The 26,662-nt window shown below is 45.7% G+C and overlaps 1 protein-coding gene across 2 annotated transcripts; it reads left to right on the forward strand.

The window, feature by feature from the left end:
- Positions 1–1,963: 1,963 nt before the first annotated feature.
- On the forward strand, positions 1,964–22,379 carry LOC121872429. 2 transcript variants are annotated; one of them, XM_042375173.1, is made up of 8 exons: positions 1,964–2,564; positions 14,009–14,169; positions 14,846–14,923; positions 15,595–15,727; positions 16,731–16,881; positions 18,934–19,082; positions 20,054–20,178; positions 20,750–22,379. In XM_042375173.1, exons 1-7 carry the CDS (start codon positions 2,465–2,467, stop codon positions 20,164–20,166), a joined length of 885 nt encoding a protein of 294 aa, XP_042231107.1. In that variant the 5' UTR covers positions 1,964–2,464; the 3' UTR covers positions 20,167–20,178; positions 20,750–22,379. The 2 variants fall into 2 exon arrangements, 1 of the variants encoding a protein (XP_042231107.1); XR_006090075.1 differs by lacking the exon at positions 18,934–19,082.
- The last annotated feature ends 4,283 nt before the right edge of the window (positions 22,380–26,662 follow it).

Genomic DNA, 26,662 nt, shown 5'->3' on the forward strand with positions numbered 1-26,662 from the left:
TTCGCGACAGCTTAATGAGTGTTAGTGGTGTGTGGTGGTGGTGTATGGTGTTGGTGTGTGGTGGTGTGTGGTGCTGTATGGTGGTGGTGTGTTGTGGTGTGTGGTGCTGTGTGGTGGTGGTGTGTGGTGCTTTATGGTGGTGGTGTGTGGTGCTTTATGGTGGTGGTGTGTGGTGGTGGTGCATGGTAGTTGTGTATGGTTGTGGTTTAGTGGTGATGTATGGTGATAGTGTATTGGTGGTTTAGTGGTGATGTATGGTGATGGTGTAGTGGTGGTGATGTATGGTGGTGGTTTAGTGGTGGTGTATGGTGGTACATGGTGGTGATGTATGGTGATATATGGTTGGTATATGGTGGTGGTGTATCGTGGTACATGGTGGTGATGTATGGTGGTATATGGTGGTGGTGTATGGTGGCACATGGTGGTGATGTATGGTGCATGGTGGTGATGTATGGTGATGTATGGGTGGTACATGGTGGTGATGTATGGCGGTACATGGTGGTGATGTATGGTGATGTATGGTGGTATATGGTGGTGATGTATGGCGGCACATGGTGGATGTATGATGTATGGTGGTGTATGGTGGTGATGTATGGTGATGTATGGTGGTACATATGGTGGTGATGTATGGCACATGGTGGTGATGTATGGTGATGTATGGTGGTACATGGTGGTGATGTATGGCGGCATGGTGGTGATGTATGGTGATGTATGGTGGTACATGGTGGTGATGTATGGCGGTGCATGGTGGTGATGTATGGTGATGTATGGTGGTATGGTGATGTATGGCGGCACATGGTGGTGATGTATGGTGATGGTGGTATATGGTGGTGATGTATGGTGATGTATGGTGGTACATGTGATGATGTATGGTGGTATATGGTGGTGATGTATGGTGGTATATGGTGGTGATGTATGGCGGTACATGGTGGTGATGTATGGTGGTATATGGTGGTGATGTATGGCGGCACATGGTGGTGATGTATGGTGATGTATGGTGGTACATGGTGGTGATGTATGGTACATGGTGGTGATGGTGGTGGTATATGGTGGTGATGTATGGTGGTATATGGTGGTGATATATGGCGGTGCATGGTGGTGATGTATGGTGATGTATGGTACATGGTGGTGATGTATGGCGGTACATGGTGGTGATGTATGGTGGTATATGGTGGTGATGTATGGTGGTACATGGTGGTGATGTATGGTGATGTATGGTGGTACATGGTGGTGTGTATGTGTATGGTATATGGTGGTGATGTATGGTGGTATATGGTGTGATATATGGCGGTGCATGGTGGTGATGTATGGTGATGTATGGTGGTACATGGTGGTGATGTATGGCATGGTGGTGATGTATGGTGGTATATGGTGGTGATGTATGGCGGTGCATGGTGGTGATGTATGGTGATGTATGGTGGTACATGGTGGTGATGTATGGCGGTACATGGTGGTGATGTATGGTGGTATATGGTGGTGATGTATGGTGATGTATGGTGGTATATGGTGGTGATGTATGGTGATGTATGGTGGTACATGGTGATGATGTATGGTGGTATATGGTGGTGATGTATGGCGGTACATGGTGGTGATGTATGGTGATGTATGGTGGTACATGGTGGTGATGTATGGCGGTACATGGTGGTGATGTATGGTGATGGTGTAGTGGTGGTGTAAAGTGGTGTAAACTAAGAGTTATTCTACATTGTATAAATGTACCGTAAAAATATACCCTCCGGGATCGTTAAGTTAGCTTGGGTTGGTTCCCAGTTCGCTTAATCAATAGATAAACAAGTGACTCACTTTGTTCTTTCCACAATGCTTTATTAAGCAAAACTACCCGAAAATCGTTAGGTTAGTTTGTGTACTTTCAGAAGGAGAATATTTGTGTCGTGACCGTGTTGGTGTTATTTTATTAAGAGTGTGTGTGTTGCCTAGGTGCCACTAGTGGGTTGTGAGCATGCGTGGGACGCAGCTCCTGGCGTCAGCTGCGTCTACCACCTCACTAACTCAGTCTCGCTCGGCTTCTGTGTGTTTGATACTTTCATTACCTCGGAATGCTGTTCTTAATATACACTGAGAGGGTGCAATATTATTTTTCAAGGTGTCAATGGAAGCAACTATAAATTGATTAAACTTGGTCGGCAACGCCCGAGGTGCTATACGTCTGCAGTAGTCTGTAAGAAACATCAGGGAGGATAAGACAACAGCCTGTGTGAGGAGCAACACACGTCCACTTCGACAGGACAGATTCTCTTCAAGTGGAAAACTAAACGTAAGAACAAGTCGATACTGATCTTGTGAACCATATTTATGTACAGGTAGTCATGAACCACAGCACATCGTGTTCCCTCTTGGCCGTGTAAGGAAGTAGTACCTCATATACGAAGACCAGTGAGTGAATTATAAGACCCTTCACGACTGTGTGTGAGACACAGACCCTGCACCATAAATACCGACGACCATGTCTACTGTAACATGTAAGTTGCCAAACATGACCATCATCAAGTACAGAGCGTCCGCCATCATCTTGCTCGTCTGTTTCACTGTGCTGCCCACACAAGGTGCGTTTATTATTATTAGTATTATTATTATTATTATTATTATTATTATTAGTAGTAGTAGTAGTAGTAGTAGTAGTAGTTGTAGTTTTATTATTATTATTATTAGTAGTAGTAGGAGTAGTAGTAGTGGTAGTTGTAGTAGTAGTAGTGGTAGCAGTAGTAGTAGGAGGACATCAAAAAGTGGTGGGACCTGGTAACATCGCGAGGTCCACAAATAGGGTACCACCCTAACGCCAGCAAATCCTTCCTCATCGTGAAGCCAGATCATTATGATCGGGCTTTGGAGGTTTTCGGCGAAAGTGAGGTCAAAATTACTAAGGACGGCCAAAGACATCTAGGCGCAGTAATTGGCACTACGGACTTCAAGACCCAGTACGTAGGGGGAAAGGTGAATGAGTGGGTTAGCGAAGTCCATGCTCTATCGGAGATTGCAAACACAGAGCCACATGCGGCCTTTGCAGCATTCACACATGGAGTCAAGCATCGTTGGAACTACCTGATGCGTACCATCCCTGAGATCCGACCCCTCCTCCACCCTTTGGAAGAAGCAATCAGTGTCAAGTTCATTCCCAAACTAGTGAAACACCACGACTTAACTCTAGAAGAAAGAACACTTCTTGCACTTCCACCAAGACTGGGAGGGATGGGACTAACTAATCCAGAGGAGATTGCTGACTCTGAACATCAAAATTCACTGAAGCTCACGGCAGCCCTCACTGACCACATAATAGCCCAGAATGCAACAGGGGAAGTGGACACCAGCGAAGTTAATAAGATCCGTAGGTCCATTACAACAGATCGGCAGCACTGCCAAAATGACATGTTGCAGCAACTATTGCTGCTGGTTCCAGAAAATTTGACAAAAAAAGTAGCTATAGCGCAGGAGGTGGGCGCCTCGAACTGGTTAACTACATTACCGATAAGGGCAAATGGTTTCAGCCTTAACAAACAAGAATTTACAGATGCCATTGCTCTAAGGTACGGTTGGCCAGTAGATGGTTTGCCCTCCCAATGCGTGTGTGGCTATTCCTATGATGGCGATCACGCCATGGTTTGCAAGAAGGGGGGCTTCATATGCATGAGGCATGACGAGGTAAGGGATCTCACAGCAAATATGTTGAAGGAAATCTGCCGGGACGTCATGGTAGAACCGACCCTCCTTCCACTGGATGGCGAGATCCTCCAACACAGGACTTCAAACACATCTAACGAAGCCCGTGTGGACGTCAGTGCTCGAGGATTCTGGACGCGGGGACAGCGAGCTTTCTTCGACATCAGGATTTTTGATCCCATGGCCGTTTGTCACCGTAACCTAGCTCTCGATGCTGCGCATAGGAGGAACGAGAACGACAAGAGAAGGGCATATGGGGAGAGAATTCAAAATGTTGATCAAGGCAGCTTCACTCCTCTAGTGTTCACAACCTCTGGTGGGATGGGCCCAAGTGCAAGATGTTTCTACGCCAGACTCGCGGAGCTGATCTCCGAACAGAAGCAGCAGCCCAGAAGTTATGTCACAGCCTGGATGAGATGTCGACTGTCCTTCTCTCTCCTTCGGTCGGCTTTGCTCTGCCTCAGGGGAACGAGAGCTTCTGCCCCTACTCCGACAACTGCTGCAGATATCGACTATGAGGCTACAGTCACCGAATGCCGCATGGATCTGCGGCTCAACTAATTTAACACAGATAGGATAGTTTCTTATGTATTAGGATATTTAATATTAAGGTAAATAAATGGTGGCGAAGGTGTGGCTATTGGGGGAGGCTGGAGGCCACGTTAAAAAAAAAAAAAAAAAAAGTAGTAGTAGTAGTAGTAGAAGTAGTAGTAGTAGTTGTAGTAGTAGTTTTATTATTATTATTATTATTATTATTATTATTATTATTATTATTATTATTATTATTATTATTATTATTATAATTATTATTATCATCATTATTATTATTATTTTATCAGCGAACAAGTTCTTAAAACAATGAAGACATGTGTAATTCATACATATAATACCTTCAGCACATGTGTTTTACACATTTTGTACACGGCCGATGTGTTATACACATTTTTCCTCAACACATCTGTAGTACACAAGACGCCCTGGGGTGTAAGAGAACAAATTTACCCGACTCCTCTACTGGTATTGTATTCTCTGATAGCCACGTTACCTGTACCAGATAGTTGATGTTATTACCACAACCTGTAGTTCCGTGACAGGGTCTTACTCTGTCTGTCTGTCTGTCTGTCTGTCTGGCCTCAAGACAACGCGAGATCGGGATTATGGATTTACACCACTATCTTTCACCCTCCATCACTATCACCATCCTCCACTACCACTATCCATCACCATCCTCCACTATCCATCACCATCCTCTACTACCACTATCCATCACCATCGTCTACTACCACTATCCATCACCATCGTCCACTACCACTATCCATCACCATCCTCCACTACCACTATCCATCACCATCCTCCACTACCACTATCCATCACCATCCTCTACTACCACTATCCATCACCATCCTCTACTACCACTATCCATCACCATCGTCTACTACCACTATCCATCGCCATCGTCCACTACCACTATCCATCACCATCCTCCACTACCACTATCCATCACCATCGTCTACTACCACTATCCATCACCATCCTCTACTACCACTATCCATCACCATCCTCTACTACCACTGTCCATCACCATCCTCCTCTATCCATCACCATCCCCCTCACTACCACTATCCACTCATGGTCCACTACCACCATCCATCGCCATCCCTCACTACCACTATCCATCACAACTCTCTCTACTACCACTATCCATCACCATCGTCTACTACCACTCATCCATCACCATCCTCTACTACCACTATCCATCACCATCCCTCACTACCACTATCCATCACCATCCTCCACTACTCACTATCCATCACCATCCTCCACTACCACTATCCATCGCCATCGTCCACTACCACTATCCACCACCATCCTCTACTACCACTATCCATCACCATCCTCCACTATCCATCACCATCCTCTACTACCACTATCCATCACCATCGTCCACTACCACTATCCATCGCCATCCTCTACAACCACTATCCATCACAAACCCTCTACTACCACTATCCATCACCATCGTCTACTACCACTATCCATCACCATCGTCTACTACCACCATCCATCACCATCCTCTACTACCACTATCCATCACCATCGTCCACTACCACTATCCATCACCATCGTCCACTACCACTATCCATCACCATCGTCCACTACCACTATCCATCACCATCCTCCACTACCACTATCCATCGCCATCGTCCACTACCACTATCCATCACCATCGTCCACTACCACTATCCATCACCATCCTCCACTACCACTATCCATCACCATCCTCCACTACCACTATCCATCGCCATCGTCCACTACCACTATCCATCACCATCGTCCACTACCACTATCCATCACCATCCTCCACCATCACCAGCGAGCGAGAGTGGGTAAGGGAAGGAGGCAGAGGAAAAATATTGAGGAGGGGAGTTGGGATTTAGGGAGATGGGAACGAGGGAGGGAGGTGTAGTGAGAGGGATGTAGGAAAGAGGGTAAGAAGTGACTGGGGAGGGAGAAGGAGGAGGAAGGGAGAGAAGGAGGGTGGGAGGAGGGAATGCTCGAGGGAGAATAATCAATATTCTGAGGAGAAGAATGGAGGAGTGCAGCTGTCCTGACAGTGTGCACCTCTCACCCTATTGTCCGCCCTACTGTCCACTTCACCTACTGTCCCGCCCTACTGTCCACTTCACCTACTGTCCTGCCCCTACTGTCCACTTCACCTACTGTCCCGCCCTGCACTCCACTTCACCTACTGTCCCGCCCTACTGTCCACTTCACCTACTGTCCCGCCCTACTGTCCACTTCACCTACTGTCCCGCCCTACTGTCCACTTCACCCTACTGTCCTGCCCTACTGTCCACTTCACCTACTGTCCCGCCCTACTGTCCACTTCACTCACTGTCCCGCCCTACTGTCCACTTCACCCTACTGTCCCGCCCTACTGTCCACTTCACCTACTGTCCCGCCCTACTGTCCACTTCACCTACTGTCCTGCCCTACTGTCCACTTCACCCTGCTGCCCGCCCTACTGTCCACTTCACCTACTGTGCCCTACTGTCCATACCTACTGTCGCCCCTACTGTCACTTCACCCTACTGTCCCGCCCTACTGTCACCACACCGTCACTGTCCGCCCCTACTGTCCACTACACTCACACTGTCACACCTTACACCCACTGTCACACCTTACACACACTGTCACACCTTACACACACTGTCACACCTTACACCCACTGTCACACCTCACACACTGTCACACCTTACCCCACTGTCACACCTTACACCCACTGTCACACCTTCACAAACTGTCACATCTTACACACACTGTCACACCTTACACCCACTGTCACACCTACACCCACTGTCACACCTACACCCACTATCACACCTTACACCCACTGTCACACCTTCACCCACTGTCACCTTACACCCCACTGTCACCTTACACACACTGTCACACCTTACACACACTGTCACACCTTACACCCACTGTACACTCCACCCACTGTCACCACCCACCCACTGTCACCTTACACCCACTGTCACTCCCACCCACTGTCACACCTTACACACACTGTCACACCTTACACCCACTGTCACACACCTTACACACCTGTCACATCTTACACCTGTCACCCACCCACTGTCACACTTACCCCACTGTCACACCTTACACCCACTATCACACCCACACCCACTGTCACACCTTACACCCCTGTCACACCTTACACCCACTGTCACACCTACACACCTGTCACCCCACACACACTGTCACACCTTACACCCACTGTTACACCTTACACCCACTGTCACACCTTACACCACTGTCACCTTACACCCACTGTCACACCACCCCACCCTGCACACCTTACACCCACTGTCACACCTTACACACACTGTCATCCTTACACCCACTGTCTACACCCACTGTCAAACCTTACACCCACTGTCACCTTACATCCAGTGTCACACCTTACACCCACTGTTACACCTTACACCCACTGTCACACCTTACACCCGCTGTTACACCTTACATCCAGTGTTACCTTACACCCACTGTTACCTACACCCACTGTCAAACCTTACACCCACTGTCACACCTTACATCCAGTGTCACACCTTACACCCACTGTTACACCTACACCCACTGTCACACCTTACACCCACTGTCACACCTTACACCCACTGTCACACCTTACACACTGTCCACACCTTACACCCACTGTCACACCTTACACCCACTATTACACCTTACACACACTGTCACACCTTACACCCTGTCACACCATACACACACTGTCACCTTACACCCACTGTCATACCTTACACCCACTGTCACACCTTACACACACTGTCACACCTTACACCCACTGTCACATACACACACTATCACCTTACACCCACTGTCACCACCTTACACCCACTGTTACACCTTACACACACTGTCACACCTTACACGCACTGTCCACCTCACACTGTCACCTTACACCCCACTGTCACACCTACACCCACTGTTACACCTTACACACACTGTCACACCTTACACCCTGTCACACCATACACACACTGTCACCTTCACACCCACTGTTACACCTTACACCCACTGTCACACCTACACCCACTGTCACACCTAACACACACTGTCACACCTTACACCCACTGTCACACCTTACACCCACTGTCACACCTCCACACCCACTGTCACACCTTACACCCACTGTCACACCTTACACACACACTGCACCTTACACCCACTGTCACATACGCACACTGTCACACCTTACACACACACTGTCACACCTTACACCCACTGTCACACCTTACACCCACTGTCACACCTTACACCCACTGTCACACCTTACACACACTGTCACTCCACCCACTCTGTCACCTTACACCCACTGTCACACCTTACACACACTGTCACACCTTACACCCACTGTCACACCTTACACACACTGTCACCTTACCACACACTGTCACCTTACACCCACTGTCACACCTTACACTGTCACACCTTACACACACTGTCACACCTTACACCCACTGTCACACCTTACACACTGTCACACCTTACACCCTGTCACACCTTACACACACTGTCACACCTTACACACACTGTCACACCTTACACACTGTCACCTTACACCCACTGTCACACCTTACACCCACTGTCACACCTTCACACACACTGTCACACCTTACACCCACTGTCACCTTACACACACTGTCACCTTACACCCACTGTTACACCTTACACACACTGTCACACCTTACACACACTGTCACCTTACACACACTGTCACCTTACACCCTGTCACCTTACACCCACTGTCACACCTTACACCCACTGTCACACCTTACACCCACTGTCACACCTACACCCACTGTCACACCTTACACACACTGTCACACCTTACACACACACTGTCACACCTACACACACTGTCACCCTACACACACTGTCACACCTTACACACATTGTCACCTTACACCCTGTCACACCATACACACACTGTCACACCTTACACCCTGTCACACCTACACACACTGTCACACCTTACACCCACTGTCACACCTTACACACACTGTCACACCTTACACACACTGTCACACATACAAACACTGTCACACCTTACACACACTGTCACCTTACACACACTGTCACACCATACGCACACTGTCACACCTTGCACCCACTGTCACACCTACACACACTGTCACCTTACACCCACTGTCACACCTTACACACACTGTCACACCTTACACACACTGTCCACCCACACACTGTCACACCTTACACACACTGTCACACCTTTCACCACTGTCACACCTACACACACTGTCACATCTTACACCCACTGTCACACCCACCCCACTGTCACATCTTACACACACTGTCACCTTACACACTGTCACACTTTACACACTGTCACACCATACGCACACTGTCACACCTACACCCACTGTCACACCTTACACACACTGTCACACCTTACACACACTGTCACACCCACACACACTGTCACACCTTCCACACACTCTCACACCTTACACACACTGTCACACCATACGCACACTGTCACACTTACACCCACTGTCACACCTACACCCACTGTCTGCCTTACTGTCACACCTTACACACACTGTCACCTTACACCCCACTGTCACACCTTACACCCTGTCATACCTTACACACACTGTCATCTTACACACACTGTCACACCTTACACACACTGTCACACCTTACACACACTGTCACACCATACGCACACTGTCACACCTTACACCCACTGTCACACCTACACACACTGTCACACCTTACACACACTGTCACACCTTACACACACTGTCACACCTTACACACACTCTCACACCTTACACACACTGTCACACCATACGCACACTGTCACACCTTACACACACTGTCACACCTTACACCCACTGTCACACCTTACACACACTGTCACACCTTACACACACTGTCACACCTTTCACCCACTGTCACACCTTACACACACTGTCACACCTTACACACACTGTCACACCTTACACACACTGTCACACCTTACACACACTGTCACACCTTACACCCCCATTCTTACACTCTTGTTAACCCACAGTGAGTTAGCGTACCTTGTTATTAGGTAGTGTTGTCACTCTTAGTAATTTTTCGATACAAAAGTTTTTATCACCGTCGATGACAGAAGCTTTGTTATCAGTTCAGTCGGTCTGTCTGTCTGTAGCCCATCAAGCTGATAAAAGAAAATATTAAGAGATATAACCTGTACTTGGTGAGGTTCAGCCAAAAGTCACCATCATACTACAACTGCCGCCACGATCACCACTGCATGCAGAGCACCTCATTGTGGCCCACTAGGGAGGGCCAGTTAACACTAACTGTGGGGGATAACTGTATATATATGTATGAGAATGTGGCCACCAAACTCAGGCAATACCATATACCGGGTGCCCCCCAAAACTCACTTAGATTTAAAGTGCAATATTCACCTGACACACCAAAAAAAATACCCATATATTTTATCTGTTGATAAGCTTCCCTAAAATTGTCAGAATTTTAGTCATTATTATTTTATAAATGGAAGGAAACACTAAGGTAATACAACAGACCAAACAAATATAGTGAAACAAAAAGATGTATACTATAGTAGTTGTCAACCTTTCCTGTGCTGCTACAAATGGAGAGCAGGTGAGCCACGAAGACTGTACAGTACAACGAGTATTACCAAGGTTAAAACTAGCTACACTTAAGGGTGCCAGCGTGATGGAGTGTCCTTGATGGTGCCGAGATGATGGAGTGTCCTTGATGGTGCCGGGGTGATGGAGTGTCCTTGATGGTGCCAGGGTGATGGAGTGTACTTGATGGTGCCAGGGTGATGGAGTGTCCTTGATGGTGCCAGGGTGATGGGTGTCTTGATGATGCCAGGGTGGGTGTACTTGATGGTGCCAGGGTGATGGAGTGTCCTTGATGGTGCCAGGGTGATGGAGTGTCCTTGATGGTGCCAGGGTGATGGAGTGTCCTTGATGGTGCCAGGGTGATGGGTGTCCCTTGATGGTGCCGGGGTGATTGAGTGTCCTTGATGGTGCCAGGGTGATGGGTGTCTGGTGGTGCCGGGTGATGGAGTGTCCTTCATGGTACCGGGTGATTGAGTGTCCTTGATGGTGCCAGGGTGATGGAGTGTCTTGATGGTGCCGGGGTGATGGAGTGTCCTTGATGGTGCCAGGGTGATGGAGTGTCCTGATGGTGCCAGGTGATGGAGTGTCCTTGATGGTGCCAGGGTGATGGGTGTCCTTGATGGTGCCGGGGTGATGGGTGTCCTTGATGGTGCCGGGTGATGGAGTGTCCTTGATGGTGCCGGGGTGATGGGTGTCCGGTGGTGCCAGGGTGATAGAGTGTCCGATGTGCCAGGATGGGTGTCCTGATGTGCGGGGTGATGGGTGTCCTGGTGGTGCCAGGGTGATGGAGTGTCTTTTGAGTGTCCTGGTGGTGCCAGGGTGATGGAGTGTCTTGATGGTGCCAGGGTGATGGAGTGTCCTTGATGGTGCCGGGGTGATGGAGTGTCCTGGTGGTGCCAGGGTGATAGAGTGTCCTTGGTGGTGCCAGGGTGATGGGTGTCCTTGGTGGTGCCAGGGTGATGGAGTGTCTTGATGGTGCCGGGGTGATGGTGTCCTTGGTGGTGCCAGGGTGATGGAGTGTCCTTGATGGTGCCGGGGTGATGGGTGTCCTTGGTGGTGCCAGGGTGATGGAGTGTCCTTGATGGGCCGGGGTGATGGAGTGTCCTTGATGGTGCCGGGGTGATGGAGTGTCCTTGATGGTGCCGAGGTGATGGAGTGTCTTGATGGTGCCGGGGTGATGGGTGTCATGGTGGTGCCAGGGTGATAGAGTGTCCTTGATGGTGCCAGGGTGATGGTGTCCTTGATGGTGCCGGGTGATGGAGTGCCTTGATGTGTCGGGGTGATGGGTGTCCTGATGGTGCCGGGGTGATGGAGTGTCCTTGATGGTGCCGAGGTGATGGAGTGTCATGATGGTGCAGAGGTGATGGAGTGTCCTTGATGGTGCAGGGTGATGGGTGTCCTTGATGGTGCCAGGTGATGGGTGATGGTGGGTGATGGAGTGTCCTTGATGTGCCGAGGTGATGGAGTGTCCTTGATGGTGCCAGGGTGATGGAGTGTCCTTGATGGTGCAGAGGTATGGTGTCCTTGATGGTGCCGGGGTGATGGAGTGTCCTTGATGGTGCAAGGGTGATGGGTATCCTTGATGGTGCCAGGGTGATGGGTGTCCTTGATGGTGCCAGGGTGATGGAGTGGCCTTGATGGTGCCGAGGTGATGGAGTGTACTTGATGGTGCCGGGGTGATGGGTGTCCTTGATGGTGCCGGGGTGATGGGTGTCCTTGATGGTGCCGGGTGATGGGTGTACTTGATGGTGCCGGGTGATGGAGTGTCCTTGATGGTGCCGGGTGATGGGTGTCCTTGATGGTGCCGGGGTGATGGAGTGTCCTTGATGGTGCCGGGGTGATGGAGTGTCCTTGATGGTGCCGGGGTGATGGAGTGTCCTTGATGGTGCCGGGGTGATGGAGTGTCATGATGGTGCCGGGTGATGGGTGTCCTTGATGGTGCCGGGGTGATGGAGTGTCCTTGATGGTGCCGGGGTGATGGAGTGTCCTTGATGGTGCCGGGGTGATGGAGTGTCTTGATGGTGCCGGGGTGATGGGTGTCCTTGATGGTGCCGGGGTGATGGAGTGTCCGGTGGTGCTGGTGATGGGTGTCCTTGATGGGGGGGTGATGGGTGTCCTGATGGTGCCGGTGATGGAGTGTCCTTGATGGTGCCGGTGTGATGGAGGACCTTGATGGTGCCAGGTGATGGAGTGTCTTGATAGTGCCAGGTGATGGAGTGTCCTGATGGTGCCGGGGTGATGGAGTGTCTTGATGGTGCCAGGGTGATGGGTGTCCTTGATGGTGCCGGGGTGATGGAGTGTCCTTGGTGGTGCCAGGGGTGATGGGTGTCTGATGGTGCCAGGGTGATGGAGTGTCCTTGATGGTGCTGGGGTGATGGAGTGTCCTGGTGGTGCCAGGGTGATAGAGTGTCCTGGTGCCAGGTGATAGAGTGCTGATGGTGCGGGTGATGGGTGTCTTGATGGTGCCGAGGTGATGGTGCCCTGATGGTGCGGGGTGATGGGTGTCCTTGATGGTGCCGGGGTGATGGAGTGTGTCCTGGGTGATGGAGTGTCCTTGATGGTGCCAGGGTGATGGAGTGTCCTTGATGGTGCCGGGGTGATGGAGTGTCCTTGATGGTGCCGGGGTGATGGAGTGTCCTTGATGGTGCCAGGGTGATGGAGTGTCCTTGATGGTGCCTAGCCTAGCATTAACGTAACCCTAACGTAATCATTAACCTAGTCTTAATATAACTTTCCAGGGCGGATACAGGATTATCAAAGGGGAGTCAAGATGTTGTGGGCGGAGGAGCATGGAGAGCACATCGAGCCCACCTAGCCGACGGCGGTTTGAGGGGAGCGCTGTAATACCCCGATGTTTTTTTTTTAATTTGACCAATATTATGGGCATTTTGAGACCATTTTGAAGCCATGTGCACATGATATTAAGAGATATTCTGAGGTCAATAGTAATCACTTTTAACTATACAAAAACGCCTCCGTATAATATTGTATTAAAGAAAAAGTATTGAATTTTCAGATGAAAAGAGAGGGGTCGGACCTAAGCTTAACATAATTTTAACCAAGCCTTACTAACCTTAACCTAGCCTGAAGGCAACCTTAACCTAACATTAAGTTAACCATGGTGTGTTGTGTTGTCACAGGCAGACAGAGTGGGGCCAGGTCGTCCCAGCAACAAATCACGTGGGGACGACCCAATACAAACACAGCGTACTTCGCCAGAGACATCAACACTAACGTGACGGCTGTAGTGGGGCAGCAGGCACGACTGCCCTGCAAGGTACTTAACCTGGACAAGAGAACTGTAAGTTGACATAATAATCTCCACAAATCTTTTATCCAAGGATGGATCTACTGTAGATTAGGCATCCCAGCTTATTTTACGTGATGATTAAACACATTATCTGTAGGGGTTAGGTTAAGTTAGGTTAAGTAAGGTTAGGCTTGGTTAGGTTAGGTTAGCATTATCGCGTGATATAACCTGGGATACCTAATCTTCAGGTGATCTAGAATTAAATAACCTCGGTAAACCTTATGTTGTTCTTCTTGATACCTGTAAGAGTTTGACAACGTCTAGCATTGGGTCAAACATCTATCATTATATCTCCCTGGTTCTTTAAGGCTACCCAGACGTACTGCACGGGAGCCACCAGGGACGAGTGTTACCTGTGCCACTCATGTTTGTTCATTCTCACCATTAACATGATATCCGCATCACCAGCTGACTTCACCATTACTTGCGTCATCATCACATCACTACCATGATCCACCACCACTACCATGACCTACCACCTCTATAATGATCTACCACCACCATTACCATGATCCACCACCAATACTACCATGATCCGCCACCACCACCATGATCCACCATCATTACCATGATCCACCACCGTTACCAGATTCACCACCATTACCATGATCCACCACCATTACCATGATCCACCACTATTACCATAATCCTCTTTTTTAAACCTCAGGTATCGTGGATCCGGAAGCGGGACCTTCACATCCTGACGGCTGGCATCTACACCTACACCAGTGACGACCGGTTTAAGGTGCGTCACACTGTTGTTACTGATGGTGCGTCACACTGTTGTTTACTGATGGTGCGTCACACTGTTGTTTACTGATGGTGCGTCACACTGTTGTTTACTGATGGTGCGTCACATTTGCTTCACACACTGGAGCGCCTCCTTATGTTAATTTTTTGTTTACGTGTCTCTTGATAGTATTTATTCTGTTAGTTCTTTTTGGTTGGCAGTGTTAACGTGTATATATTCAACCCTTTGGTCATTAAGAGCGACACCTACGTTAAATAAATACTCTCAAAAATGGCAATTCAACACCAAGAGAGATGCATCTGTTTGGGTAACGACTAATGGGCTGTGTGTCTCCACTAACACCTCAGTCTGCCAGTATTGAAGGTACGGATACCAATATACCTGACAGTGTGGCTAATATATGAAGGACGGTGTGATAGATCCAACCGAGGTCTCATTTTGGTCCCATAAATAACAGTTACGGGATTACTATAGCGGATGAATTAAGTTATAGTGTCATATATCAAAATACCTTTCATATATATGACTAAAGTTTTTTTAAATGTATTCTATGTCCTACACCTTCCCACTCACCAACATTACCCCATTCATAACTAAATCCCCATTAACCAACACTATCCCACTCATCACCACCTTCCCACTCACCAGCACTACCTCTCCCGCAGGTGTATCACCCGGTGGACAGTGATGAGTGGTTCCTGGAGATCAGTTCGGTCACCTTCAGAGACGGTGGCGTGTACGAGTGTCAAGTTCCAACCAACCCCAAGATCTTCCTACCCATCAACCTCGCCGTGGAAGGTCAGCACATCACACTAACCTACTCTGTTTGGTCAGTAGGAGTGAGGAAAATAATGAGATCAGTAGAAGTGAGGACAATAATGAGATCAGTAGAAGTGAGGACAATAATGAGATCAGTAGAAGTGAGGACAATAGATCAGTAGAAGTGAGGACAATAATGAGATCAGTAGAAGTGAGGACAATAATGAGATCAGTAGAAGTGAGGAAAATAGATGTGAGGACAGAAGGTGTGAGGATTGAGATGTTTCCATGGTAACGGCCTGGCAGTAGCACACGTTAAAGCTGCAGTCTGCAGTACTTGTTACTTTGTGTACACTCATTACTGTACGTAAAGTACAGTAATGCAATAGTGAATGATACTCCTGAGTACAGTATATTAGTGGTGACAGCAGTGACGCTTCCTACTGGCTGTGTTTAATTTTGTGGGCGGTGAGTACATACAGTATGTTGAGATTACTTGAGGAAGAGAAGTAATGCTGCTGTAGGCCACAAGTGAGTCACGATCTCTAGTCTACAGTTACTTCACTTTGTAGTCGTAGAACTTTGTCATTTTGCTTTGTTTTGTTAAATATATTCAATTTAAGCAATTAACAATTCAGCGTTCTAGTTTCCAGTGTTAGTGCAAGGCATTTCATGTACTGTACACAATTGGTGTAAATTATTATATATATATATATATATATATATATGTATGCAAGTAAATCACTGTAGGTGCGATCTAGGTATATGCTGATAACCACAAGGAAAGAAGAAAACACGAAGTTCCCAAGCGCTTTCGTGTAATTCACATCTTCAGGGGTGAATTACACGAAAGCGCAAACTAAATTTTCTTTCACTATCCTATATATATATATATATATATATATATATATATATATATATATATATATATATATATATATACCCTCAGTGCATGTACCGTATATGTACTGTGCATTAGGTTGTGTTAGGGATAAGTTAAGTTTGACTTTCGGTCCAGCTGTGAGAAAGGCCTGTATTACAGTGCAGCAAGCGAGGATCCACGGGCCCCGTGAAGTGTACATCCAGAACGGCTCCACCATCAAACTTACTTGTCACGTCACTACACATGAGGACAACATCGGTGTGGTCACCTGGTACCGGGACTCTAATGAACTGGACTACGACTCTCCCAGGTGAGTCACTAGTACCCCATTACTCACCAGGTGAGTCACTAGTACCCCATTACTCACTAGGTGAGTCACTAGTACCCCATTACTCACCAGGTGAGTCACTAGTACCCCATTACTCACTAGGTTAGTCACTAGTATCCCATTATTCACCAGGTGAGTCACTAGTACCCCGTTACTCATCAGGTGAGTCACTAGTATCCCATTATTCACCAGGTGAGTCACTATAACGGTTGCCTCCCGTGTTCGAGGATGGCCGGTGCTAGGGCCGATAGCCTAAGCGTCTAACGAGCAGATCAGTGGTGAAGAGGATAAAAGTAAAAGTGGGTGTGAATTTGATTTAGGTGTAAAAGTTGTCGCCAACACAATAACCACACCTCTAAGTTAACAGGGTACATGACCCAGTGTCAAGGAATAGTCCGAGAAGACCGGACAACTCACCAACTGCACTGGCTAACCATTACCCCGGAACACGATCCGCAAATCGATTAACATCCAGGTTCCCAATTACACACACACATGCATACACCCACAATTCTAATGGGCCTCAATCCTAGTAGGTCCCATTCCTAGTTAGTCTCAATCTTACTTAACTTCAGTCCTAATGGGCCCCAGTCCCAATGGGCAACAGGTATAATGGGCTCCACTACTAGTGGGCCCCCATCCTAATGTGCTCCAATCTCAGTTGGCCTCAGACCCATTGGACCCCAAACCCAATGAGAATCAGACCTAATAAGCTCAAGACTAAATGCCTTGGTTAGGTTGAGACCAGCAGGCCAAGCTGACATCAACAGCAGACACAGTTATCAGTAGGATCGAGAGTTAGGTTCTGCTTGAGGTGAAAGTGAATGTAGGCGACACAGGCCTGGCGACCAGCTGTGGCAGTATAAAAATAGCACACTAATTAATAATCCCTCGCTACATGAGGAAGCTGTGAGACCGACAGTGCACTTGACTGCCTTCTCAATCCCGGTTATAAAGTTAACTACGGACCTCATCTAGTGCTGGGTTGACTGGTGGTATGCCGGTCACAAACGAACAACCCTTAGGACAAGAAGCAAGCATTGTATCCACTCAGCCACCGCACCTCAGGTACAAGAGGTATTTTACACGGAGGACAAAGCTGGGTCGTGCCCCCACAACCTAAAATTGTTACAAAACCTGATAACTCTGGCCTTGGGAAGTGTGATAACCTGTAATGAAATTGGCTAAAAAAACTCAGAACAATACTGGAAAACATACCCCATCAACTGAGAAATACACCCCATCAACTGAGAAATACACCCCATCAACTGAGAAATACACCCCATCAACTGAGAAATACACCCCATCAACTGAGAAATACACCCCATCAACTGAGAAATACACCCCCATCAACTGAGAAATACACCCCCATCAACTGAGAAATACACCCCCATCAACTGAGAAATACATTCCATCAACTGAGAAATACACCTCCATCAACTGAGAAATACACCCCATCAACTGAGAAACAGACCCTTCGGAATTTTTTTGTAACTTCTTGTGTTAATATTATATCATTTCCCAGTCCTAGTGTGCCCCAGTCCTAGTGTGTCCCAGTCCTAGTGTGTCCCAGTCCTAGTGTGCCCCAGTCCTAGTGTGCCCCAGTCCTAGTGTGCCCCAGTCCCAATTAGTTTACAGTAATATCTCTGTTAGCCGGAATCTCTCAAACCCGGAACTCTCCGATAGCCGGAAATGAAATTTTCATGGGGCACATTTTTCGGAAAATTCCAAGAAAATTTTCCCGATTTCCGTAAAATTACGGGGATGGGGGAGTTTTTTCCGGGTTTGATAGATGAAAATCAGGCACATTTTCTGGAAATTCCGAGAACAATTTTCCGTTACCCGGAAATCTTTCATTCCCAGAAGTGCTCAGCACCAATTGTTCTGGCTAATGGGGATATCACTGCACTATGAAATGTCAGGAAAGGGATATGATGGTAAAGGTTAGGATGAGGTATAATCCTACTGGGGTTCATTTTGTTAGTTCAGGAGGAGGAAGAGGAGGTAACTCATCAGTGGTGATACTCTCCACAGGGGTGGCGTCAGTCTGGAGATAGAGAAGACACCCACAAGGACCATCTCCAAGCTCTTCCTTACCAGAGCCATGAGAGGAGACTCAGGCAACTATAGCTGTGTACCCCACTTGGCCGACCCCGCATCTGTTATGGTGCATGTTGTTAATGGTGAGTCACGACTCAACACTGTTTAGTCTTGATCCATAACTTTGTGATGAGTGAGTCTTGTTCCATGACTGAGTGATGAGTGAGTGGTGACTGGTAATGCTAAAAACTGCCTATCTTAACACCTAATTAACTTAAAAGTGAGCATAGGTCCCATAGGTATGATGGGCAATTAGGGGACAGTGTGTGTATAGCACATTGTATGCTAATCCTTCTAAACATGAGACAGTGAGGCCAGCACTGCACTCAACCACCTTACTTTTCCCATTTTTTTGAGTTGGGTTTTCATTTCCATGAGGTAGATTGGTGGTGTCCTGGGGTCGAACAAGGTAACTTCAGGATAAAAGGTGAGTGCTGTAGCCAATCTGCCACTGTACCCAGACATTTAACATATAACCTGACTCTAGCTTACTATTAACCTAATCTAACCAGTTTCATTTAGACTCCTTGTGTATCGAGGCTCAGTACTCATAGTGTGCTTCATATAATATATAATAATGGTTGCCCCTCTTATACGAGGATGGCCGGCCCAAGGGCCACCTAGGCGTGATATTTTTTTTTATAGTGTAGAAGCTGTTGCCAACACAACAACCACACCCTAAGTTAATGAGTTGCATGACCCAGTGTCAAGGAATAGTCCGAGAAGACCGGACAACTCACTACTGCATTGGCTAACCATTATCCCAGAACACCATCCACAAATCGTTAACATCTAGGTTCCCAATTACTTCTGGGTAGACAGAGGCAAATGGCATAAATAAACTTGCCATAGTTCACCCTGCCCGGGGATCGAACCCAGGACCACTCACTTGCGAGGCGAGCATGCTGACCATTACACCATAGGTACCTTCATACAGACTGTCTCACATGGTACTCCAGACAGAGGGATCCTTCCTTTGCTCTACACTCAAACATATTTAGTTATATTCTCTAAAAGTTGGTGACTATTATAAACACTTCACTATGCGTTGCAGGGGAAGAGTCAGCTGCTGTACACACAGCCAACTGTATCACATTATGCTGTGACTTGCGGATGCTGTGTTGCTGTGTATTGCTGCTGCTGTTGTTGTCACCAGTCCCCCGGTGACCCAGTTTCTTGGTAAGTGATGTTAGTAGTAGTGATGGTGATGATGGTGATAGTAGTGGTGGTGATAGTGGTGGAGATGGTGATAATGATGATGGTGGTGATGGTTGCAGCAATAGTGGTTGTGGTGATGGTGTAAATTATAGTGTGGTGTTTGTGGCTGTGATATTATTGGTGGTAGTGGAAGGGATTGTGGTGGTAATGATTGTCGTTATGATGGTATGGCAATGTTAATTCTCGTTAAAAAGGGTTTGTTTAATGTTGCTACTATCATTACTACTTTTTTATATGACCTCAAATAATAATAATAATAATAATAATAATAATGATAATAATAATAATAATAATAATAATAATAATAATAATAATAATAATAATAATAATAATAATAATAATAATAATAATAATAATAATAATAATAATAATAATAATAATAATAATAATAATAATAATAATAATAATAATAATAATAATAATAATGGTACTACAGTACTACTGCTAGGTAAGGGATTACACAAGCCATCAATAATTAAAACTTAAAGGTAATAAACTGTGTGGAAGTCCTCATTAACTTTATACTTTACAGAACCAACAATGAAAACCTGCCAACTGTGATGTTAATGGTTGACTGCTTCTGGTGTCACGTTCCCTGGGAGACAGTCTTGCCACATCACTTACCCAGGACACAGTGTTGTAATGTCACAAGATGAGGTTGAGGGCAGAAAACACACATGTATCTGCCTTAATAAAAATACTTGTACAGTTGCCCACAAGTACAGTGTTTCCACCCCTCAGTGGCCTTTCCAAACATGTGACAACGTCGGCATCACTTTATAAATGAATCGGTAACGTGAAGGGTGGAACACTATACCTGTCGGCAACAGTACATAAGTGTTGTTTTAATAAAAGGAAGGAAACACAGTGAGTGATGTAACTCTTCATGTATTCCAGCATGGCTGTCTCCCACCACTTACAACGCAACCTTAATTTAGTAGTCACATCACAGGTGTCGAGAGATCACCGGACACAGAATTGGATCAGTATCTCAATATTAGAATAATGTATTCCTTTAGGTTAAGTTATTTTTGGGTATAAGTGTTAAGTTATGTTAGGGTAGAGGTTGGTAATATTTTATTTAGTTAAGTATGAGGTAAATCTTGCTAGGTTAGATTACCGTTTGTTTAGGTTAGGTTTGATTAGGTTAGGGGTTGGTAAAATTTGATAAAGTAAAATATGGGGTAAATCTGGCTAGGTTAGGTTATGGTTTGATTAAGTTAGGGTTTAGTGAGGTGGCTAAGTGGATACAGTTTTCGCCTCTTGTTGTAAGGGCGACCACAGTCCACCCAGCTGTAGATGAATACCTAACATTACAGCTGCAAAGTGAACACAGTCAGATGTAGTATTGGCTATTCTGCTACTTATGTTCCAAAGGCTTAGTGTACACTGTGCTCTATGCACACGATATCAGGTCACCTGGTTTATGAAACCCATTTCCATCTGCATTAGTTGCACCAGCTGTACCACCTGTACTAATTGTATCAGATGTGAGGATCAGATGCAACAGTTGAGGTGTGAGGGTCAGGAATAACACCTCAAGAGCAGCACTTGAGGTGTGAGGGTCAGGAGGAACATAGACCACGTAGGGCTCACAGGACAAGGATCACCATCATGTACATTTCAGGATACTGTATATAGTGTGTCCAGGTACAAAATATTTTTAATATACAAATGCAAACATAATGGTTATATTTTTATACTTGTTGGTGATGCAGTGATTGTATCTGTTGTATAATACAAACATCTACTGAGATCAGGGGCAGGGAAACTTTTGAGGTCGGTGAGCCAGATTGAAATTATTAAGGGTTTTATGGGGTCACCTATTATTTTCAATGTTAATTATTTTCTGTGCAGAATTAATGGGTATGACCGCTACCCTGGAAGATCATTCCAATGCAACTCCAATATTTTAATTTAGTCATATAAGAGTGTATATTAATCCTCTAAATTTCATTCAAATCTATCGACTAATTTTATACCTCCGAGCCTTCCTTTAAAGGAGACAAAAACACTGAACTTGAGTATGGCCACAGGCCATCCTGGGACCTCGGCGGGCCACAAATGGCCTGGGGGCCAGTTTCCCCACCCCTGAGTTAGATGAAACTTTCCTCTTGATAAAAATCAACTTTGTGATTGATAATTATATTGTGTAAACTCTTCTTGATGTTTTGTTTACCCTTAAAGATCAGAAGAATATATTTGGTGTGCGGTGGTTGAGTTTATACAGCGCTCGCCTCCTGTTTCAGTGGCCAGTGGTTCAAGTCTTGGACGTTCCCAGTTCACCCAGCTGTAAATGGGTACCTAAGTTTACAACTTGGGGAAGTGAAGGCGGTCGAGTGCAGTACCGGCCATGCTGCCTCCTTGTGTACCGAAGGCTTAGTATACAGTGTGCTGTGTCCACACTGTCCTTAATGGGCAGTCATGCCTATGGGACCCAATTTCAATTTGTAAATAATTTAAGACAAGGAAGGAAATTTCATAACATATTAATGGTAAAATAACTTATATCAGACACAACATAATGCATCAGAGAAGCATGTTACTGTACTTGACAAATATTGAAATACTGTATTGACTCACATAAATGATACAAAATGATCTATTGTGAAAGTTGTACCAAAAATTCAAACCATTGCAAACATAAAGGAAAAATTTAATCTGGGATAAACTCACAAGAACAGGATAAGATGCTCCCTGGGTCAACATGTTCCTCCAATGTGTCCCACGTGATGGTAATAGGCCAAGAAGATACAGGTAACTGGATAGATGAATCAACGTGTTTACTGCCGCAGGACAGGCCTATAATTGTCACCCTCTTCTGTAGAAGAGGGTACAAGGTGGCAAGGAAACATAAGGCCTCTCACCCAGCTTAGAGAGCTCTGGCCCATGGAGGTTACGACGCCCTTGTGGGTATAAATTGCTAAGCCGCCCACCTCCACCTCCTAACACAACAAAATGGGGTCTCATTTACTAATACAGACCACCATGTATATGCCAAGATTCCCCATTGGGCAGCCATGAGACCACTTGTCTGCACTGAGTGGCTACGAAGGAAGAAGCAGACCCCCCGAAGGAGATATGTATTAAATTCTTGGAGCTCCTCCTGGTGTTTTGGTACCACGTGTGTCTTAATACAGATGGGTCCAAAACTGATACTAGCATCGAGATCATTTGTCAGACCACATAACAGTGTTCACAGTGGAGCTGTTTCCTATTGATAAGGTATATACTGTACAGTATTAACCATATATACAGCTTTGCCAAAGATTCAGAAAAAGTGATTAAAAACCAATAAAATATTAAAATGTATTAAAATATAATAAAAAAGGGACTAAAATCAAATTACATAATTACATTTGTAAATTAATTTCACCAATTTTTGTAGTACTGTACTGTACAGTCCCAACTCATACCTGTGTTACTACTTCAGTCATCTTAAATTCAATCAGACAACCTTCCAAGCAGTCCATCAACCCTTCACCTTCCAAGCAGTCCATCAACCTTTCACCTTCCAAGCAGTCCATCAACCCTTCACCTTCCAAGCAGTCCATCAACCCTTCACCTTCCAAGCAGTCCATCAACCCTTCACCTTCCAAGCAGTCCATCAACCCTTCACCTCCAAGCAGTCCATCAACCCTTCACCTTCCAAGCAGTCCATCAACCTTTCACCTTCCAAGCAGTCCATCAACCCTTCACCTTCCAAGCAGTCCATCAACCCTTCACCTTCCAAGCAGTCCATCAACCCTTCACCTTCCAAGCAGTCCATCAACCCCCAAAATGTGTCTGTGCGCTGTTCCTTTGATTGGTCGGCTCATGGAAGAAGAAACAACAGCAACATCCTACAAGAACACCAGCACTGTCTTGGATCCTCCTGTGCTATTCCAAGCTGCAGAAACAGTCCATCAAGATAAACCTACGAGAGGCAAACCTGACTATGTTACAGGTGTTGACAGCCAATACATCAAATCAACAATAACAAAGTTATTATTCTGTGTGTTAAGGAAACCTAATGATTGGTAAGAATATCACATTGTTTTGTTTTGTTTAGACATGTTAAAGTGAACTGAATTGGATATGGTACATATATAATTGGGTAAAGATTAGTGAAACCTAAATGGATTATTTTTCAAATAAAAAAAAAGTTAGAGGTGAAAGCAAACAGTTATAATCCAGTAACCTTATCAACTTTATTAACTGATTCCCAAGCAAGTGTTTAATAGTCTTGTTCTATATAAGAACTCATTCTTCAAACTGTATTCTTTATTAACACAATTATCACAATTATCTGAGAGAGTTGCTGAGTGGGGGTTTATTCCTTCTGGGGTTTTAAGCTTGGTATTTTAAGGAAGGAAAGAAGTTAACAAGTCTTATATGGCTGCCCAGAGTGACAGGTTAGATTGTTCAGGAGAGAACTGCAAAAAAATTATTTAAACTTCACATTGGGCCAAATCTTACCTACCCTGGTCTAACCCAACTTAACCTAAACACAACATACACAGCATTAAACAGAGCATTTTCACATATTTTATATATATAGCCTACACATAATACACAGTATATTGTTACAAATATGTAAGTGTTGTGTTGGTATGCATGCTCAACTTGGTGTTTGGGTTTAAGTATTAGCGTTTCTGAATGTTATAATGGTATAAGATGTTATTTTATCTGATGTCATTAATTTTGATATGTACTGCTGTTATATGATGAGCTATGTAATGTAATGTAATGTACTAAGACCATTAAACGTGTTAAATAGTTAAGACAAATGTACAGGACTTACCATATTAAAAATAGGAAGGACTATAGTACAGTACAATGAGTGAGAACATATAATGCTCGATCCCACAACTAAACATGGGTTCCTAACCTTACAAGTTGGAAAGTGAAGGCGATCGTGTGCAGGGCTGGCCACATCACCCCTCTCTCTCTCTCTCTGCTGAAAAAAAAGGCTTTGACTTGAGTGTACTGTATCCACACTACCCTACTCTGCTCTATGGGACTCCTTTTTACTTACAATACTTTTAATGGGATACATAAAACAACTTTCAATAGGCATTAAAAAGCTTAATATGATGTGTTTGAAAGGGGTGACAGAAGCAGTACAGTACTGTACCACCATTCCTTCTAGTATAACCAACTGTGAGGTACAAGAAAAGTACAAAGCTACACAACTATATTTTATAAACAGATTAACAATCATTGCAATTAATACAATTTTCTATAGACGTACACTACTGTAATAATATAAAGTATTTTTTTTTAATACTTCTGTACATACTTGACTGTACTGTGCTGAACTGTACTGTACTGTGCTGTATTGTACTGTACTGTACTGTACTGTACTGTACTGTGCTGTACTGCACTGTACTGTACTATGCTGTGCTGTACTGTGCTGTACTGTGCTGTGCTGTATTGTACTGTGCTGTACTGTGCTGTACTGTACTGTGCTGTACTGTGCTGTACTGTGCTGTACTGTACTGTGCTGAACTGTACTGTACTGTGCTGTATTGTACTGTGCTGTACTGTACTGTACTGTACTGTGCTGTACTGTTATGCACTATGCTGTGCTGTACAGTTGTACTGTGCTGTGCGGTATTGTACTGTTGTACTGTACTGTACTGTGCTGTACTGTACTGTTGTACTGTGCTGTACTGATGTACTGCGCTGTACTGTGCTGTGCTGTGCATTGTATTGTGCTGTACTGTACTGTACTGTACTGTGCTGTACTGTACTGTACTATGCTGCTGTACTGTGCTGTACTGTGCTGTGCGGTATTGTACTGTGCTGTACTGTACTGTGCTGTACTGTGTTGTATTGCACTATACTGTACTGTACTGTACTGTACTGTTCTATGCTGTGCTGTACTGTGCTGTGCTGTGTTGTACTGTGCTGCACTGTACTGTGCTGTACTGTATGTGCTGTACTGTGCTGTGCTGTGTTGTACTGTGTTGAGTATACTGCACTGTACTGTACGTGCTGTACTGTGTTGTACTGTAGCTGTATTGTACTGTACTGTGCTGTACTGTACTGTGCAGTGTGCTGTGCACTGTACTGTGCTGTGCTGTATTGTACTGTACTGTGCTGTGCTGTACTGTACTGTACTGTACTATACTGAACTGTACTGTACTGTGCTGTACTGTACTGTGCTGTGCTGCACTGTGCTGTGCTGTATTGTACTGTACTGTGCTGTACTGTGCTGCACTATACGTACTGTGCTGTGTATTGCGTGCTGCACGTACTGTACGCGCACTGTACTGTGTGTATTGTGCTGTGCTGTACTGTACTGTACTGTACTGTGCTGCACTGTGCTCACGTCCTGTACGCTGTGCTGTATTACGGCTGTGGTGCATTGTACGTGCTGTACTGTGCTGTACTGGCTGTACTGTATTGTACTGTACTGTGCTGTATTGTACTGTACTGTGCTGTACTGTACTGTGCAGTG

Source organism: Homarus americanus, unplaced genomic scaffold, assembly GCF_018991925.1.
Source record: "Homarus americanus isolate GMGI-L3 unplaced genomic scaffold, GMGI_Hamer_2.0 scaffold11302, whole genome shotgun sequence".
Lineage (NCBI taxonomy): Eukaryota > Metazoa > Arthropoda > Malacostraca > Decapoda > Nephropidae > Homarus > Homarus americanus.

Coding starts and splice junctions, on each gene's coding strand:
- LOC121872429 (XM_042375173.1), top strand. CDS start 2,465: ATGTCTACTGTAACATGTAAGTTGCCAAACATGACCATCATCAAGTAC. Junction 15,728..16,730: donor CATCAACCTCGCCGTGGAAG/GTCAGCACATCA, acceptor CCTGTATTACAG/TGCAGCAAGCGAGGATCCAC. Junction 19,083..20,053: donor TATGGTGCATGTTGTTAATG/GTGAGTCACGAC, acceptor TATGCGTTGCAG/GGGAAGAGTCAGCTGCTGTA.